This window comes from Scyliorhinus torazame, unplaced genomic scaffold, assembly GCF_047496885.1.
Source record: "Scyliorhinus torazame isolate Kashiwa2021f unplaced genomic scaffold, sScyTor2.1 scaffold_579, whole genome shotgun sequence".
Taxonomy (NCBI): Eukaryota; Metazoa; Chordata; class Chondrichthyes; order Carcharhiniformes; family Scyliorhinidae; genus Scyliorhinus; species Scyliorhinus torazame.
The window spans coordinates 110,592-130,927 of NW_027308306.1; the positions used below are offsets into that span (position 1 = coordinate 110,592).

General features: G+C 53.2%; 1 protein-coding gene across 1 annotated transcript in view; it reads right to left on the reverse strand.

The window, feature by feature from the left end:
* Positions 1 to 18,080, reverse strand: part of LOC140406521 (putative sodium-coupled neutral amino acid transporter 10) — a 108,337-nt gene extending 90,257 nt beyond the window's left edge. Inside the window, exon 1 of the mRNA XM_072494524.1 lies at positions 17,904 to 18,080. Coding sequence (XP_072350625.1) covers positions 17,904 to 17,993 — 90 coding nt within the window. The 5' untranslated portion in view covers positions 17,994 to 18,080. The remainder of the gene's footprint in view (positions 1 to 17,903) is intronic.
* Between the last annotated feature and the right edge of the window lie 2,256 nt (positions 18,081 to 20,336).

The window sequence follows — 20,336 nt, forward strand, 5'->3', positions numbered from 1 at the left end:
GCTCGGCCCAGCGAGGCCGGCAACGCTATTCAACGTTAATTGGTCCATTTAACGAGGCCTCACAGGCTTCTCGCCGCAAATGAAGGCTCGCCAGCTGATTCGCCGGCACCACACTTGGCATCCCCCCCCTAACAAGGTTGAGCAGCACTTGCTCAGCCATGAGGACACCAATGTCTCGCTTTCCACCTCTCTCAATTTACACCCATTCAAATAATAATCTGCCTTCCTATTTTGGCTGCCAAAGCGAATAACCTCACATTTATCCACATTATACTACATCTGCCAGCATATACCCACTCACTCAGCCTGTCCAAATCACACTGAAGCATCTCTGCATCCTCCTCAAAGCTCACCTTCCACCCAACTTTGTATCATCTGCAAATTTGGAGACAATACACTTAATTCCCTCGTCCAACTCATTAATATATAATGTGAACAGCTGGGGTCCCAGCACTGATCGCTGTGATTCCCCACTGCCAGCCAATCAGAAAAAGGCCCATTTATTCCAACTCTTTGCTTCCAATCTGCGAACCAGCTTTTTATCGATCTCAAGATACCACCCGCAATTCCATGCACTTTAACTTTACACAGTAATCTGCTATGTGAGACCTTGTCGAAGGCCTGCTAAAAGTCTAAATAAAGTGAAAAAGTGAAGTGAAATCTAAATTTGAAAAAACATCGGTGTCACCTTTGTGTTCTTAATAAGTCTTATGTTAATGGCAACGAAGTTGAACAGGTAAGTTCTAGCCTTCATACAGAGGCTCTTTTATAGCCTGCCCTTCGCTGCACCACTGCCAGCTGACAGTGGGTTTCATCAGTGAAAAGCTTCCCTCTTTGCAGAATGGCATGTTTCTCCTGTGCACACCGCCAGAATGTTGGGCGCTATTCTCCCCCCTCCCACGCCGGGTGGGAGAATCTCAGGGGCACCGTGTGAATCGCGCCATGCCACCCCGACCCCCGCACGCGATTATCCCACCCCCCCGGAAACCAGCGGCGCGCGATTCGCACCGGACCGCTCGGAGAACCGGCGAGCGGCGATTCTCCGGCCCGGATGGGCCGAGCAGCCACTACGACATGACAGGTTCCCGCTGGCGCCGTCCACCCCTGGTCGCTGCCGGCGAGAACTCTGCGGGAACGCTAGGTGGGTGGGGGTGGGGGGGGGGGGGGGGGGTTGGGGGGGGCTCCTTCACTGGGGTGGCCTCCGATGGGATCTGGCCCGCGATTGGGGCCCACTGATCAACTTAGCCATATTCTTGTAGGCATCAGACTTGTCTATCCATAAACCTTCCTCGTTGTTTCCCATCCTCCACCCTCCATAAACACCAACTTGTCCAAACCTCCTGCCGCTTGTATCCTGCTCTGCACCATGTTTGTTTCATCCACAATCCCTATCATCATTCTCTAATATAAAAATATAAAATCCATGCTCTGAATGAGAAAGCTCTCTCTGGACTTGCTGCACTCTGTCTGTATACATGGGCATACTGAAATGGGCAGCACGGTAGCACAATGGTTAGCACATTTGTTTCACAGCTCCAGGGTCCCAGGTTCGATTCCCGGCTTGGATCACTGTCTGTGCAGAGTCTGCACGTTCTCCTCATGGGTTTCCTCCGGGTGCTCCGGTTTCCTCCCACAGTCCAAAGATGTGCAGGTTAGGTGGATTGGCCATGATAAATTGCCCTTAGTGTCCAAAATTGCCCTTAGTGTTGGGTGGGGTTACTGGGTTATGGGGTTAGGGTGGGGGTGTGGGCTTGGACAGGGTGCTCTTTCCAAGAGCCGGTGCAGACTCGATGAGCCGAATGGCCTCTTTCTGCACTGTAAATTCTATGATCTATGTATACTCTGTCCTGCTGCTGAAGCTGCTCCAAAATACTCCGGTCCCCCAAAGCTCACCTGAGACATTGACAGGGATTGAAAGTTTGAGGCAATGGCAAGGGTACAGTGTTTGCAGTGAGCATTGTCCTCCTTAAGCACAATGAAGTGTGGATGTGACATGTGCAATTATTCATTTTAGAGCACGTTGGTGTTCACAGCGCCTAAGGGAAAACAGGACAGTTGTCAATGTTTTATCTTCCCTGCTTTTGTAAGGTAATTGAACTTTTTTCTGATACTGATATGTGCTGTTTGAGTTGGGAGGCGTTCCAGCTAGTGTCACTGCCACCTTTCTGTACATTATATATGGAGCACATTTCTGAAGCTTGTTCTTATGTATGTCTCATTTCATTCAAGAGTAGGTTTAAAATTGTGTGATAAAAGCAAATTACCACCCATGCTGGAATCTGAAACAAAAACAGAAAATACTGGACAATCTCAGCAGGTCTGACACCATCTATGAAGAGAAAAAGGGGCTAACGTTTCGAGTCTGGATGACTATCCGCTTTGACAAAGAGTCATCCAGACATGAAACTGTAGCCTCCTTTTCTCTTCACAGATGCTGTCAGACCTGCTGATATTGTCCAGTATTTTCTATTTTTGTTTAAAATTGTGTGCTTTGTGAATTAGGTCTGTGATAAAGCCAGGGGAGTCCAACGAGCTTCTTAAAAGTCCTTTATTTCAGCAACAGCATCATACACGCACAGGGCCCGGTTCCCTTTCACCGGGTCCTCATTCCTTTTTAGCTGGCTCTACAGCTGCCTGCCTTTTATGCTCGTGCTGGGTTAACTCAGTCCAATTGAACACGGGGAACAATCATCTTCAGCTGGATGAGTCCTGTGCAGGTTATTACAAGGTCATTTTTCAGTTCCTAAAGAATATGGGATTGTCCTTGGGAGTGGAGTCTTTCTGAACATGGGGAAATTGAATCTGAATCACAATGGGCAGTTTGTTAAATAAAACGAAGTCTGAGAGTACATCAGATTTACAGCAGAGAATACAGAGTAAACCAGCAGTATCTGTAAATCCTTCATCCCTCGATCATATTCTTGCTGGACCAACTTGCCCCCTTTGCTCCTTCAATACTGGATTACTGCCCTTTTCCTGTTCCCTCCACTCAACCACCTAAGGTAAGTTTTTCAGTCAATATACACCATCCTTCCTTTGATCTTTTTGTGCATAGCCACTCTGCCTTACTGCCTCCCAACCTCCAATGGCCTGCTTAAAACCAACCTCTTTAACTGTACTTTCAATCCCCTCTCTATATCCGTTCCACTCGATCAGTAACATCCCCTCATCCTTCCTGTCCTACATGGAGGATGTTATAGAAATGAATGGCCTTGTTCATGCTATCAGTAAGATACATGCATCTAAATGCGAAAAGCTCAATAAATCCTAATAATGAATAACAGTTTTCCTAAATTGGCCTGTTACTTTAGATCCTTGGACTCTTTAGTTTAGTTGTGAAATGTATAAATGGGAGAAACACTCTGTTTTTCTTTACAATCTGCTTTTTAAAGTGGCGATGTTCCAAAATGTTTAATTGGCTTCAAAGAAACTTCTGTTTGTTGCCACAACATTGGTATATTCATGGCTTCACTTGGTAATGCCCCTGATACGTTTTCTTTGGATAGAATGTGCCGTCGAAAGTATGACTCTGGAAGGAATGAGACTATTTCCTTTCCACATTATTGAGAGGTGACCGGTTTCAATTCTGTTAAAAATGACACTTTGCTTAACGAAAATCCAGGTTCTCTCTGACTAACTGTCCGAGCAGTGCTTTTTTATTTCTCTCTAAAACCCATCTTTTAAAATTGTGTGAAAGCATGTTAATTGCAGATCTCTTAGAGTGAGTGTCACAGAACGTGACAAAAGTCAGTATGCCCATGTTCTTAGATGTAAATTTGGGCCACCTTTTCATCCAACTTCGCTGGGCTGGCCACATGCTCAGAATGTCAGAGTCCTGACTGCCAAAGCAAATCTTCTCTGCCCAGTTCAAGGAAGATCTAGGCGACTTAAATCTGATGAAGCTTTGGAGGAATATCGAGAAAGTAGGACAAATCTCAAACGCGCAATAAAGAGGGCTAAAAGGGGTCATAGATTTCATAGAATTTACAGTGCAGAAGGAGGCCATTCGGCCCTTCGAGTCTGCACCGGCTCTTGGAAAGAGCACCCTATCCGAGGTCCACACCTCTACCCTATCCCCATAACCCAGTAACCCCACCCAACACTAATGGCAATTCTGTACACCAAGGGTAATTTATCATGGCCAATCCACCTAACCTGCACATCTTTGGACTGTGGGAGGAAACCGGAGCACCCGGAGGAAACCCACGCACACACGGGGAGGATGTGCAGACACCGCACAGACAGTGACCCAAGCCGGAATCGAACCTGGGACCCTGGAGCTGTGAAGCAATTGTGCTATCCACAAGGCTACCGTGCTGCCCAATCATGAAATATCTTTGGCTAACAAGGTTAAGGAAAATCCCAAAGCCTTTTATTCGTATATAAGGAGCAAGAGGGTAATTGGAGAAAGGATTGGCCCACTTAAAGACAAAAGACGGAATTTATACGTGGAGTCAGAGGAAATGGGTGAGATTCTTAATGAGTACTTTGCATCGGTATTCACCAAGGAGAGGGACATGACGGATGTTGAGGCTAAGGATGGATGTTTAAATACTCTAGGTCAAGTCGGCATAAGGAAGGGGGAAGTTTTGGGTATTCTAAAAGGCATTAAGGTGGACAAGTCCCCAGGTCTGGATGGGATCTATCCCAGGTTACTGAGGGAAGCGAGGGAAGAAATAGCTGGGGCCTTAACAGATATCTTTGCAGCATCCTTGAGCACGGGTGAGGTCCTGGAAGACTGGAGAATTGCTAATGCTGTCCCTTTGTTTAAGAAGGGTAGCAGGGGTAATCCAGGGAATTATAGACTTGTGAGCTTGACGTCAGTGGTAGGCAAACTGTTGGAGAAGATACTGAAGGATAGGATCTATTCACATTTGGAAGAAAATAGACTTATCAGTGATAGGCAGCATGGTTTTGTGCAGGGAAGGTCATGTCTTACAAACCTAATAGAATTCTTTGAGGAAGTGACAAAGTTAATTGATGAGGGAAAGGCTGTAGATGTCACATACATGGACTTCAGTAAGGCATTTGATAAAGTTTCTCATGGCAGGTTGATGGAAAAAGCGAAGTCGTATGGGGTTCAGGGTGTACTAGCTAGACGGATAAAGAACTGGCTGGGCAACAGGAGACAGAGAGTAGTGGTGGAAGGGAGTGTCTCAAAATGGAGAAATGTGACTAGTGGTATTCCACAGGGATCCGTGCTCGGACCACTGTTGTTTGTGATAAACATAAATGATCTGGACGAAGGTATAGGTGGTCTGATTAGCAAGTTTGCAGATGATACTAAGATTGGTGGAGTTGCAGATAGCGAGGAGGACTGTCAGAGAATACAGCAAAATATAAATAGATTGGAGAGTTGGGCAGAGAAATGACAGATGGAGTTCAATCCAGGAAAATGCGAGGTGATGCATTTTGGAAGATCTAATTCAAGAGCAGACTATACGGTCAATGGAAGAGTCCTGGGGAAAATTGATGTACAGAGAGATCTGGGAGTTCAGGTCCATTGTACCCTGAAAGTGGCAACGCAGGTCGATAGAGTGTTCAAGAATGCATACAGCATGCTTGCCTTCATCGGACGGGGTATTGAGTACAAGAGTCGGCAGGTCATGTTACAGTTGTATAGGACTTTGGTTAGGCCACATTTGGAATACTGCGTGCAGTTCTGGTCGCCACATTACCAGAAGGATGTGGATGCTTTAGAGAGGGTGCAGAGGAGGTTCACCAGGATGTTGCCTGGCATGGAGGTTGCTAGCTATGAAGAAAGGTTGAGTAGATTAGGATTGTTTTCGTTGGAAAGATGGAGGTTGAGGGGGGACCTGATTGAGGTCTACAAAATTATGAGAGGTATAGACAGGGTGGATAGCAACAAGCTTTTTCCAAGAGTGGGGGTGTCAATTACAAGGGGTCACGATTTCAAGGTGAGAGGGGGAAAGTTTAAGGGAGATGTGGGTGGAAAGTTTTTTACGCAGAGGGTGGTGGGTGCCTGGAACGCTTTGCCAGCGGAGGTGGTAGAGGCGGGCACAATAGCATCATATAAGATGCATCTAGACAGATATATGAATGGGCGGGGAACAGAGGGAAGTAGATCCTTGGAAAATAGGTGACAGGTTTAGATAAACGATCTGGATCGGCGCAGGCTGGGAGGGCCGAAGGGCCTCCTGTGCTGTAAATTTCTTTGTTCTTTGTTCTTTGAACAAGAGGAGGACAGAGGGAGCCCTTCAAAGACACCCTGAAGGCTTACCTCAAGAAATGCAACATAGATGTCAAAACCTGGGAGACCCTTGCTCAGAGGAGGCCTACGTGGATGAACCTCGTGATTGAAGGGACACAAATCTTCGAGGACAACCGGTGGCAAGACGTGGCCCGGAAAAGAAACCTGAGAAAGGAACGCCAGCGATCCCGAGTCCAAAGATCGATTCCACCTCCCGAAATCCCTGCCAACTGAGTGATTGAAGCAGCTCTAGGTGCTGTGTTGGGTAGGCTGGGTCGATACAGTGTAGCGAGAGACAGACCTCCAACACTTGATAAGGTGCAACACGATTTTATTTAACATCTAAACTATTATACATGTTCAACTGTGGGTTGACACTATGCTGACTTGACTGGAGACCTGATACTAGCCTAACCTGACTTACTAGCTACCACATGGTGTTTGCACTGGCCAGCTCACTAACTCTGACTGTCCCAGAGGCTGGGTCCTGAGAGAGCGGGAAAACTGGTGCCCTCTGGCTTTATAGTGGCCGTGTCCTGTCTGGTGGTTGGCTGCTCTGTTCTGTGTGCTTACTGGTCATCCTGTATGTCAATCACTGCCTGCCTGCACTCCATTATATACATAGATGTATATTATGACACTAGGATTAGGCTAATCAGCCACGCAAAAACTCACAGAAACCGTGATCAGTGGCACGGAGTTTCTAAGGTGGACAATCAGACTCATTGGTGAGTGATCGCTGAAGAAGGTCACACTGTGTGTGCCCTGTTAGTGAAACTTTTCTGTGCACCCTCTAAACTCAAAAAATACTTTTCAGTTGTAACTTACTGGAGGTGGAAGCAAAGCAAGGTCTTCAACATAAGAGGGAGGTTAAGGGTGAAGTGCCATTTTTTTTACAATGCCTACAGGGCTTACTTGAGAGTAGGATTACTGGATTCACTCAAACCTCAATGCCATCAGCCTGAAATAGCATGCATTTTAAACAACTGCTTAGAAAGGTATAATATTTAAAGCTTAGAAACAAGCCATTCAGCCGAAATGGTTTATGCCACTGCTTACGTTTCACACAAACCTCTTATCACCCTACTTCACCTAATACCATCAACATGGTCTCCTTTTGCTTTCCCCCTCTTGTGCTACCCTGGCTTCTCATTAAATACATCTATTCACCTCAACGACTCCCTATGGCAGCGAGTTCTACATTTTTGCCATTCTCTGGATAAAGCCGTTTCTCCTGAATTCCCAAATAGGTTTTTTAGTGACTATCTTACATTCATGGTCCCTAGTTCTGATCTCAACTGCAAGTGGAAACATCCACTCTATCAAACCGTTTCATCATCTGAAAGGACCTCCATCAGAACATTTCTTTTCTCGATGAAGAGACCCAACCTGTTGAATTTTACCTGACAGGTGTAACAATCTCACTTGTGACAGAACTCTGATCATTTTCTTTTCACCTTCTGCAGGGCCTCGATATTTTTTTATAATACAGAAATCAGAATTGTTCTTTGCACTCTAAGTGTGATCTAAATATAATTCCACACAAATTAACATAATTTATCAGCTTTTTGATTTGTTTCCTTTTATGTGAACCAAGAATATGCTGCTTCATTGGCGACAGAGCGATCTACTCCAGGAATAACTAGCTATTAAAACAGATGGAAAGTCTGCCTTCGTGCTTCACTAGATGTGGGAAGAGAATTGGAATTAGGAATACTACCTCCCACTTACCTATATTGAAACTCATTCAACAATTGAATGCCCATTTTAGCTGTTTATTAATGCTTTCCTGTATTTTGTTAATCTTACTAAACCAAGGCCCACTTTACTCTCTTGGGGAGCTGTAAATGATCTCAAAGAAGGCACCTTGTCCAAGAATGATCCCTCAATAAGCACCAGCAAAACGTAGGGCGGGTGCCTCTGGCCGGGTCTGCCCGGCGACCAGAAATTCCTACCTGATGTCAATGGACCTTTACATGGTTCGCGTCCCGCCCATGGCAATCTTGCGGCGGGCGGGGTGGAATAACCCAGCCTTAGTTATTCATCTGATGGCTTTGTTATGCAGGTAAAATTAGCATACACCAAACAGTCTCCGTTTCAACAATACTTTGTTGGCTGTCAAACACGACACAAATTATTTACTTTAACAATAAGCAACTTGTTTTTCGTCTACAGCGTAATTATTCAAAGAGCATGATGCTCTTTGAATGGCTTATTATTCATGTAAACGATTTGAATATTAGAATACAAATTAAAATTACAACTGTAGTAACTCAGAGGCAGCTGGCGATAAATGAACATAGTTTTATTTAGCTATTTACAAAGTTCTGCTTAAGGCATCATATCTCGCCCAGTACAGTCTTTGCTGGGAGAACTAACCACACCAGGCCCTGCTTTGGGCTGACTTTTATCTTAGTCCATAACAAGCTTCAGGTGGGGGACCTCGATCCCGTACCCGGGAGGTTTGTACTCCACGAGTCCCACAGAGAGATCAATTATGGTTTCCCCTTGGTCCTCGTGGGGGTTATGACAACATTTTGTGATGATACCAAATTTGGGGCAAGAACAATTAGCGAAGTTGACACTATCAATCGAGTTTAAAATCCCATCTGAAGCACGACATCTACCAACGATGCACACTCCTTCAGTACAGCTCTGCAGTGTCAGTCCAGAAAATGGGCAGGCTGGGCCCTGAAGCTATTTGTTTATTAGCTGAGAGGCAGGGTGGCTATTGAGTTGAGGACGGAACTTACAAAACGCAAGTAAATTACATTCAATCATCCCTCTGATTTAAGTTAGAGGAAATAGGCCATTCAGCCCATCAAGCATATTGTGTGGCCAACAGTTCTGTCACGGGTCTTAGTTCATTAAACAACCAAACCAGTTTCTGACAGGCAGGGGGCTCCTCAACTGACTTGATGTACAGGAGTGAACCATCAGTTACTGACGTTTCCTGGAGAATTTACTAGTTTATTTGCTGATGGTCTATGTTCTCCTATTCTCATATTCATATGCGAATCACGAACCTCCCTGATTATTTCAATTCATATCGCTCTCATTTGAAGATGGAAAGCATCAGAACATTGTGTGTACAAAATAGTCACTCTGGATTGATGGAAAATATGACAAATAAAGTGCCAAAAATTCACACTGCTCTGAAAGATCTCGGGCGAAATTCTCCGTTATCGGCGGAAAGTCCGCCGATCGGCGCAAAAAACGGCGCAAATCCGACTTGCGTCACGTCGGAAAAATTGGTCGATAGTCTCCGGCCCGAAATGGGCTAGCAGCGACGTAACGGGATCCGCGCTTGCGCAGTGGTTCACGCCGTGCAGCTTCATACGCGCTGCACGGCGTGACGGCTCATAAGGCCGCGCTGCTCCCCCCCACCCGACCGCAACACCCGACCGCAACACCCGACTGGATGGCTGGCCGTCGCTCAGCCCCGAGGTTCGAGTCACGCGATGTGGAGGCGCTCCTGGACGCGGTGGAGCAGAGGAGGGACGCCCTGTATCCCGGGCACGGCCGCAGAGTTGCCCCACGCCACAGCCGGCGTCTGTGGAGGGAAGTGGCAGAGGCCATCACCGCTGTGGCCCTGACACCACGGAAAGGCACCCAGTGCCACAAGAAGGTGAACAACCTCGTCAGAGCAGGCAGGGTGAGCCTCCCCATATCCCCCCTCCCCCATATCCCCCCCTCCCCCATATCCCCCCTCCCCCATATTCCCCCCTCCCCCATATTCCCCCCTCCCCCATATCCCCCCTCCCCCATATCCCCCCTCACCCATATCCCCCATCCCCCATAACCCCCCCTTCCCCATATCCCCCCTCCCCACCCCCCATATCCCCCTCCCCATATCCCCCCTCCCCATATCCCCCTCCCCCATATCCCCCCTCCCCCATACCCCCCTCCCCATATCCCCCCTCCCCCATATCCCCCCTCCCCCATAACCCCCATATCCCCCCTCCCCCATATCCCCCCTCCCCATATCCCCCCTCCCCCAAAACACCCCCTCCCCCATATCCCCCCTCCCCCATATCCCTCCCTCCCCCATATCCCCCTCCCCCATATCCCCCTCCCCCATATCCCCCCTCCCCCATATCCCCCATCCCCCATAACCCCTCTCCCCCACATCCCCCATATCCCCCCTCCCCCATATCCCCCCTCCCCCATATCCCCCCCTCCCCCATATCCCCCCTCCCCCATATCCCCCATATCCCCCCCTCCCCCATATCCCCCCTCCCCCATATCCCCATATCCCCGCCTCCCCCATATCCCCCCTCCCCCAGATCCCCCCTCCCCCATATCCCCCCTCCCCACCCCCCATATCCCCCTCCCCATATCCCCCCTCCCCATATCCCCCTCCCCCATATCCCCCCTCCCCCATACCCCCCCTCCCCATATCCCCCTCCCCCATATCCCCCCTCCCCCATAACCCCCATATCCCCCCTCCCCATATCCCCCCTCCCCATATCCCCCCCTCCCCCAAAACACCCCCTCCCCCATATCCCCCCTCCCCCATATCCCTCCCTCCCCCATATCCCCCTCCCCCATATCCCCCCTCCCCCATATCCCCCCTCCCCCATATCCCCCCTCCCCCATATCCCCCATATCCCCTCTCCCCCACATCCCCCATATCCCCCCTACCCCATATCCCCCCTCCCCCATATCCCCCCTCCCCCATATCCCCCCCTCCCCCATATCCCCCCTCCCCCATATCCCCCATATCCCCCCCTCCCCCATATCCCCCCTCCCCCATATCCCCCCTCCCCCATATCCCCAAGTGAATCCAGCCCTAACCTTAACCTCTGCAATGCACGCGCGACCGATGGCGTGCATTCATATACCTGCCTAACACTGTTGCCTTTTACCCCTGCCCCCCCCCCCCCAGGGAGAAGCACGCACACAACAATAGGGAGCATGTGAGGACTGGAGGAGGGCCCGCTGATGAGAGGCCACTGACCGTACACGAGGAAAGGGCCCTGGAACTGGCTGGCGGACCTGAGGACCGGGAGGTTGCTGATGCAGAGGTCGGGGGCGTACTAGCGAGTGAGCCACCGACAGCCCGTCCCCATATCCCCCCTCCCCTATATCCCCTATATACCCTCCCCTATGTCCAGGCACCCATCCCCGCAGATGCAGACCGCCCGCAGGATGCCCCTCGGAGACCACAGGAGACGGAGAGACCCGCACCCTCCAGCATGCGACGCCCGCAGGATGCCCCTCGGAGACCACGGGAGACGGAGAAACCCGCAACCTGCAGCATGCGAGGCCCGCAGGATGCCCCTCGGAGACCACGGGAGACGGAGAGACCCGGACCCTCCAGCATGCGACGCCCGCAGGATGCCCCTCGCACACCATGGGAGACGGAGAGACCTGGAGCAACAGGGAGACGACACCCCCGTCACGTGCGGGAGCGACCACCCAGCGATGAGGGGGGCAGACACAGGCCCCCGTCACATCCGAGCCAGGACACCACTACCCAGGACACCACTACCCAGGACACCACTACGCAGGACACCACGACCCAGGACACCCCTACCCGGGACAGCACTACCCAGGACACCTCTACCCGGGACAGCACTACCCAGGAAGACGAAATACCGGACAGTGAGTCAGAGTGGATGGGTGGAGACAAACCCCCACCCCAAAGTGCCATGGACTCAGAGTGGGACGAAGAGCACGACACAACGCCACTGCTGTCACCAACACCCTCCACCATCGCAGAAACACTCACCACGGTTGGGCACTTTAGTGATGAGGCGTCTGGTACACTCACTGGTGCGCACAACACAGCCGTCCCGGTACAGCAGGTGGAGGTAGGAGCAGCAGAGGGACCGGGCGGTCGGAGGGCAGCCCAGCCCAAGCGAACATCTGCCGCCCAGATGGATCCCGGGTTCCTGCAGTTACCACACCCACACATAGATCCGATGCAACCACCGACCCGGAGACGAGCGAAGAGGGTGACGGGTGGCTTGCGGCGGCTGCGGTCGCAGGTGGAGGAGTCCACCCGCGTCCAGGAGCTGGGAGTGGTGCCGGTCATGCGTGCCACCCAGGCTGACACCGCACGGGTGGCGTCCGCGGTGGAGGCAATGGGTGCGACGGTGTCAGACATGGGGAACGGTTTGCGAGGCCTGGGGCCTTCCGTGCAGGCGGCGTCTGTGGCCCAGGAAATGGCTGCCCTCTCACAGGAGGCCATGAGCCAGTGCCAGCGCCAGATTGCAGAGGCGCTCAACGCCATAGCCCAGTCTCTGCAGGCCACGGCCCAGTCTCAGCAGGCCATGGCCCAGTCTCTTCAGGCCATCGATGAGGGCATCGGCGCCAGTGGCCATGTGCGAGCCGGCGTCGCACTGTCACAGACAGGGTTTGCCAACACCCTGGGCTCCATGGCTGCAAACCTGCAGACCCCTGTCGATACCAGCACGGGCCTCCAGGACTGGCAGCGCCAGATGTCGGGGGGGCGTTGGATGGCCAGTCCGTTCGCATTCCCCACCCATGTAGAGGCCTGGGGGCCATCGGGCACCCCGAGGGAGGAGGAGGTGGTGTGGTCCGTCCCGGCTCCCTCTGTAGGGGAGGTCCCGGTACACCGCGACACCTCGGACTCCCCCCGTTCCATCCCAGGTGCATCGGGTGAGCAACGGGCAGGACAGGCTGGCAGCTCGCCATCCCAGTCGCCCGGGCCGCAGCCTGGCCCATCTAGGCCAGGACGCCCCAGGAAACGGCCGCCAAAGGGATCCAGTGTCAGAGGGCAGGAATCACAGGAGTCCACCTCCAGTTCTGCTGTACCGTCTGGGGAACCACGTAGACGTAGTCAAAGGGCCCGTAAGGCCAAACAATTAGACACTGAGTAAGTTGGCACGGGTGCAGGGCACAGATGAGTTTGAGGGGCTAGGGCACGTGCATGAACTCCTTTGGTTATTAAAGTCAATGTTACACCTACAGAAGCTGCCTTTGTGCTCTGTCCAAAGTGTGCGGGGGTGTCATGTACGTTGAGCGCAAGTGTGTGTGTGAGGGGTGGTCTTACCTCAGCCCCAGGTGAGTCTGCCCCCTTCCCCCTGGGCCGCCATTAACATCCCCCGGGCAGAGGACGGGACCGTGCGCTGCAGTGTCACAGCCGCATGCAGGGATGGTCCGGGTGGATGGTGGTACTGTGGCCATGGGTCAGACATAGTCCAACGATGTAGAGCAAGGAGCTCATCGCAGGGCGGGTTGTCATCATCCTCCATGGCCTGCGATAGACACGCGTCCACCCGCAACTGTGTGAGCCCGGCCCGTTGTGCCGCAGGTGGATCGGCAATGGGGGGGTTGGTGTGCATGCGGGTGGGTGGGTGGGGTTGGGGGTGAGGGTGCTGGGTGGGTGGATGGGTGGGGGGTGTGGGTGGTCGGCTGTTGCCATGGTGTGCGGTCTGTGGCTATACTACCCGATTCCCACGCCCATCTAGTCAGTGAAGCGGGCGTCTATCAGTCTGTCCCGTGCCCGCTGGGCCAGCCGGTAACGGTGGACAGCCACCCGCCTGTGTCTACCCCATCTGCCCTGACCATTGCCCCCATCCCCCTCATCTGGGGAGGAATGGGCCTCTTCCTGCTGCTCCTCCACTCCGCCCTCCTCTGCCTGCGGCACATCGCCCCTCTGCTGGGCTATGTTGTGCAGGACGCAGCACACCACAATGATGCGGCCGACCCTATCTGACCGATACTGAAGGGCGCCCCCAGAGAGGTCCAGGCACCTGAAACGCATCTTCAGCACGCCAAAGCACCTCTCGATCACTCCCCTCGTCGCTACATGGGCATCATTGTAGCGGTTCTCCGCCTCATTGCGTGGCCTCCGTATAGGCGTCATCAGCCACGATCGCAATGGGTAGCCCCTGTCGCCCAGCAACCAGCCCCTCAGCCGGGGATGGCGTCCCTCGTACATGCCGGGGATGGATGACCGCGACAACACGAATGAGTCGTGTACACTGCCTGGGTGACGGGCGCAGACGTGCAGGATCATCATGCGGTGGTCGCAGACCACCTGTACGTTCATCGAATAGGTCCCCTTCCTATTGGTGAACACGGCCCTGTTATCTGCAGGTGGCCGCACGGCGACGTGCATCCCATCGATCGCGCCCTGGACCATGGGGAACCCGGCAACGGCAGAGAAGCCCACGGCCCGGGCATCTTGGCTGGCCCGGTCCACGGGGAAGCGGATGTAGCGGTGCGCCATGGCATATAGGGCATCTGTCACTGCCCGGATGCACCGATGTCTGCGATATGCCGGACAGGTCCCCACTCGGTGCCTGGAATGACCCCGTTGCATAAAAGTTCAGGGCCACCGTAACCTTGACGGACACGGGGAGAGGGTGTCCCCCGCCAGTGCCACGCAGTGACAGGTGTGCCAGCAGGTGGCAGATGTCTGCCACGGTTTCCCGGCTCATCCGGAGTCTCCTCCTGCATTCCCGGTCCGTGAGGTCCTGGTATGACTGCCGGGGCCGGTACACACGGGGCGCCCTCGGGTGCCTCCGTTGCCGTGGGGCCGCGACGTCCTCCTCCCCCTCCTCGTCCTGTCGGTCAGGTGTCCCTCCAGCCTGGGCGGCTGCCGCCTGCCCCTCTGCGTCAGCCTGCGCCGCCTCTCTGGCACGCTCCTCCTCCTCCTCCTCATCCAGGGCAACATAGACATGAGCGGCTGCCACTACGGCGGCCAACATCGTTGGATGATCTGAAAACATGACGGCCTGGTGGGGGGGAGGGGAACGACGACATGTCATCATTGCCCATATCCCCTCCTCCCCCCAGCCAGGTGGCATGGACCGCATGGGTCCAACTGTTGGAGGCTGGCACCTGGCCAGGTGGACCAACTCACTTGCCCACCCATCCCCCTCCTCGGCACGGACCCCCCCCCCCCCCCCAACCTCCACCCCGGCACGGACCCCCCCCCCCAACCTCCACCCCAGCACGGACCCCCCCCCCCCAACCTCCACCCCAGCACGGACCCCCCCCAACCTCCACCCCAGCACGGACCCCCCCCAACTTCCACCCCAGCACGGACCCCCCCCCAACCACCACCCCAGCACGGACCCCCCCCAACCTCCACCCCAGCACGGACCCCCCCCCCCCAACCTCCACCCCAGCACAGACCCCCCCCAACTTCCACCCCAGCATGGACCCCCCCCCAACCACCCCAGCACAGACCCCCCCCCCCCAACTTCCACCCCAGCACGGATCCCCCCCCAACCTCCACCCCAGCACGGACCCCCCCCCTGGTGGACCAACTCACTTGCCCACCCATCCCCCTCCTCGGCACGGACCCCCCCCCCCCCCAACCTCCACCCCGGCACGGACCCCCCTCCAACCTCCACCCCAGCACGGACCCCCCCCAACCTCCACCCCAGCACGGACCCCCCCCCCAACCTCCACCCCAGCACGGACCCCCCCCCAACTTCCACCCCAGCACGGACCCCCCCCCCAACCACCACCCCAGCACGGACCCCCCCCCAACCTCCACCCCAGCACGGACCCCCCCCCCCAACCTCCACCCCAGCACGGACCCCCCCCAACTTCCACCCCAGCACGGACCCCCCCCAACCTCCACCCCAGCACGGACCCCCCCCCCCAACTTCCACCCCAGCACGGACCCCCCCCCCCAACCTCCACCCCAGCACGGACCCCCCCCCTGGTGGACCAACTCACTTGCCCACCCATCCCCCTCCTCGGCACGGACCCCCCCCCCCAACCTCCACCCCGGCACGGACCCCCCCCAACCTCCACCCCAGCACGGACCCCCCCCCAACCTCCACCCCAGCACGGACCCCCCCCAACCTCCACCCCAGCACGGACCCCCCCCAACCTCCACCCCAGCACGGACCCCCCCCCCAACCTCCACCCCGGCACGGCACGGACCCCCCCCCAACCTCCACCCCAGCACGGACCCCCCCCAACCTCCAGCCCGGCACGGACCCCCCCCCAACCTCCACCCCAGCACGGACCCCCCCCAACCTCCACCCCAGCACGGACCCCCCCCCCAACCTCCACCCCAGCACGGACCCCCCCCCCAACCCCCAACCTCCACCCCGGCACGGCACGGACCCCCCCAACCTCCACCCCAGCACGGACCCCCCCCCAACCTCCACCCCAGCACGGACCCCCCCCAACCTCCACCTCAGCACGGACCCCCCCAACCTCCACCCCAGCACGGACCCTGCAATTAACATGCTTTCACACAATTTTAAAAGATGGGTTTTAGAGAGAAATAAAAAAGCACTGCTCGGACAGTTAGTCAGAGAGAACCTGGATTTTCGTTAAGCAAAGTGTCATTTTTAACAGAATTGAAACCGGTCACCTCTCAATAATGTGGAAAGGAAATAGTCTCATTCCTTCCAGAGTCATACTTTCGATGGCACATTCTATCCAAAGAAAACGTATCAGGGGCATTACCAAGTGAAGCCATGAATATACCAATGTTGTGGCAACAAACAGAAGTTTCTTTGAAGCCAATTAAACATTTTGGAACGTCGCCACTTTAAAAAGCAGATTGTAAAGAAAAACAGAGAGTTTCTCCCATTTATACATTTCACAACTAAACCAAAGAGTCCAAGGATCTAAAGTAACAGGCCAATTTAGGAAAACTGTTATTCATTATTAGGATTTATTGAGCTTTTCGCATTTAGATGCATGTATCTTACTGATAGCATGAACAAGGCCATTCATTTCTATAACATCCTCCATTTGGACGGGGAGGATGAGGGGATGTTACTGATCGAGTGGAACGGATATAGAGAGGGGATTGAAAGTACAGTTAAAGAGGTTGGTTTTAAGCAGGCCATTGGAGGTTGGGAGGCAGTAAGGCAGAGTGGCTATGCACAAAAAGATCAAAGGAAGGATGGTGTATATTGACTGAAAAACTTACCTTAGGTGGTTGAGTGGAGGGAACAGGAAAAGGGCAGTAATCCAGTATTGAAGGAGCAAAGGGGGCAAGTTGGTCCAGCAAGAATATGATCGAGGGATGAAGGATTTACAGATACTGCTGGTTTACTCTGTATTCTCTGCTGTAAATCTGATGTACTCTCAGACTTTGTTTTATTTAACAAACTGCCCATTGTGATTCAGATTCAATTTCCCCATGTTCAGAAAGACTCCACTCCCAAGGACAATCCCATATTCTTTAGGAACTGAAAAATGACCTTGTAATAACCTGCACAGGACTCATCCAGCTGAAGATGATTGTTCCCCGTGTTCAATTGGACTGAGTTAACCCAGCACGAGCATAAAAAAATCGGCTGCCTTGCGCAGACCTGTGACATTCTCCGCGGCAGCGGCACCATTAACGCCCCGCCGACTTTTCTCCCTTAGGAGACTTCGGCGGGGGCGGGATTCACGGCAGCCAACGGCCATTCTCCGACCCTCTGGGGGGGCGGAGAATGACGCCCCTCATGCATGATTTACAGAAAACCAAACTCTCAAAAACCAACGTCTGAAATTGCTGCTACAACCAGGTTTAACTAAAATACCAGCCAGCAAGAATCAACAGAGGAAGAAAGAAAATGGACAAAAGATGTTAAGTAAATGAGTTAGGTAAACTTGCAGTCAAGATGTGAATTGAATTTAAACTCCCTCCTGACCGTGGAGGTGGACAGATATTGCTCCCAGCTCTCCTGACGGGAGTTAATCACCCTGTCAGATCTTGTTTGAATCAAGCTTTAATCTGAATAGTAATTACCTGTTGAAAGCAGAATGGTAGTGCTAGCAGAGATACTCCAACAAAGCTGTTCACGACATTGATCGTTAAACACAGCTCCTTCACATTCATTCCCCTGTGCTCTTTTCAACAGTAACACTTTGAGAAATAGCCAGGTAGCAACTGTTCCACTGCTTAAAGGAAGATCAAATGTACTTTCCATGACATTGCTCAGGACTCCCCACAGTTTGACATTGTTTCCTGGTTGTTTAAATGTTTGTGTTGAACTCCTCCCTAATTCTTGTGGATTATAGACAACCTAGAGAAATAAATATATGCAGTGAAGGGTTGATTGGCATCTGACTCACACTATCCAGAACCTGTATATGGTAGCACCCAATAATTCTGAATGACCCCAGGGTTTTTTCCTCCACTACGAGAAGGAAAGACTTCTACGTTTATGGCAATTTTCCACACTTCAGGACATTTCAAAGAATCTTACGGGCAGTGAAGTACCTTTGAAGTGGGCTGGTTTAGCTCACTGGGCTAAATCGCTGGCTTTTAAAGCAGACCAAGGCAGGCCAGCAGCACGGTTCAATTCCCATACCAGACTCCCTGAACAGGCGCCGGAATGTGTCGACTGGGGGCTTTTCACAGTAACTTCATTGAAGCCTACTCGTGACAATAAGCGATTTTCATTTCAAGTGTAGTCACTGTTGTAATGTAGGAAACATGGCAGCCAATGTGTGCACAGCAAGCTCCCACAAACAGCAATGGGATAACGACCAGATCATTTGCAGATTACAACAGTGACTACACTTCAAAAGTACTTCACTGTCTGTAAAGTGCTTTGAGATGTCCTGAAGTTTGGAAAAATTGTTAAAAGAACAGGGGCGAGATTCTCCGACCCCCCGCCGGGTTGGAGAATCGCCGGGGGCTGGCGGGAATCGCGCCGCGCCGGTTGGCGCCCCCCCCCCCCCGCGATTCTCCAGCCCGGATGGGCCGAAGTCCCGCCGCTAAAATGTCTGTCCCGCGGGCGGAGATTAAACCACCTACCTGACCGGCGGGACAAGGCAGCGCGGGCGGGCTCTGGGGTCCTGGGCGGGGCGCGGGGCGATCTGGCCCCGGGGGGTGCCCCCACGGTGGCCTGGCCTGCGATCGGGGCCCACCGATCTGCGGGAGGGCCTGTGCCGTGGGGGCACTCTTTCCCTTCCGCCTTCGCCACAGTCTCCACCATGGCGGAGGCAGAAGAGACTCCCTCCAATGCGCATGCGCGGGAATGTCGTCAGCGGCCGCTAACGCTCCCGCGCATGCGCCGCCCGGAGATGTCATTTCCGCGCCAGCTGGCGGGGCACCAAAGGCCTTTTCCGCCAGCTGGCGGGGCAGAAATTAGTCCGGCGTCGACCTAGCCCCTTAAGGTTGGGGCTCGGCCCCCAAAGATGCGGAGCATTCCGCACCTTTGGGGCGGCGCGATGCCCGACTGATTTGCGCCGTTTTGGGCGCCAGTCGGCGGACATCGCGCCGTTTCCGGAGAATTTCGCCCCAGAAGTATTTCTTGGTGGTAGTGGAGGCAAATATCCTGGGGCCCTGAAAAAAAATTGAATGCTGCAATGTACAGGGTCTAATGTTGGTTGAGGGATAAATATTAGGCAGAGCCTGCGTGGAGAACTCCATTGCTCTTTTTTAAATTCCATTTATGGGATGTGGGCATTGCTGGTTAGGCCATCATTTAATGTCCAACCCTAGGGCAGTCAGGGATGGGCAATGAATGCTGTCCTAACCAGCGACGCTCATCCTGTAAATGAATTAAAAATTTTGCACCATTGGATCTTTTACAGGCAGCATGGTAGCACAGTGGTTAGCACTGTTGCTTCAGAGCTCCAGGGACCCGGGTTCGATTTGTGGCTTGGGTCACTGTCTGTGCGGAGTCTGCATGTTCTCCGTATCTGCGTGGGTTTCCTCCGGGTGCTCCGGTTTCCTCCCACCAGTCCTGAAAGACGTGCTTGTCAGGTGAATTAAACATTCTGAATTCTCCTTCAGTGTATCCGAACAGGCTCCGGAGCGCGGCGAATAGGGGATTTTCACAGTAACTTCATTGCAGTGTTAATGTAAGCCTACTTGTGACGCTAATAAAGATTAATATTATTATTTATGTCCACCTAAAAAGCAGACAAGGCTTGGGTTAATGTCTCTTCCAAAAGTGGCACTTCCGGCAGATCTGCATTCCTTTAGTACTGCACTGGAGTGTCAGACTAGATAATGAGCACAACCTTCTGAGTCAGTCCACTCAGCCACGACTGAAACTGCAGAATAAGTGAGGTGCAAGGAATCAGATGCAGGGTAGAGAGGGTGAGGATGGAAGATCGACTGAAAAGAGCAACGAGGGTGAAAGGAAGAGCAGGAGGAGGGAAAGGGTGAGGATGGGGGAGAAAGGAATGGGAGAGGAGAGCGAATGAATGGGAAGAAAAGAAATGC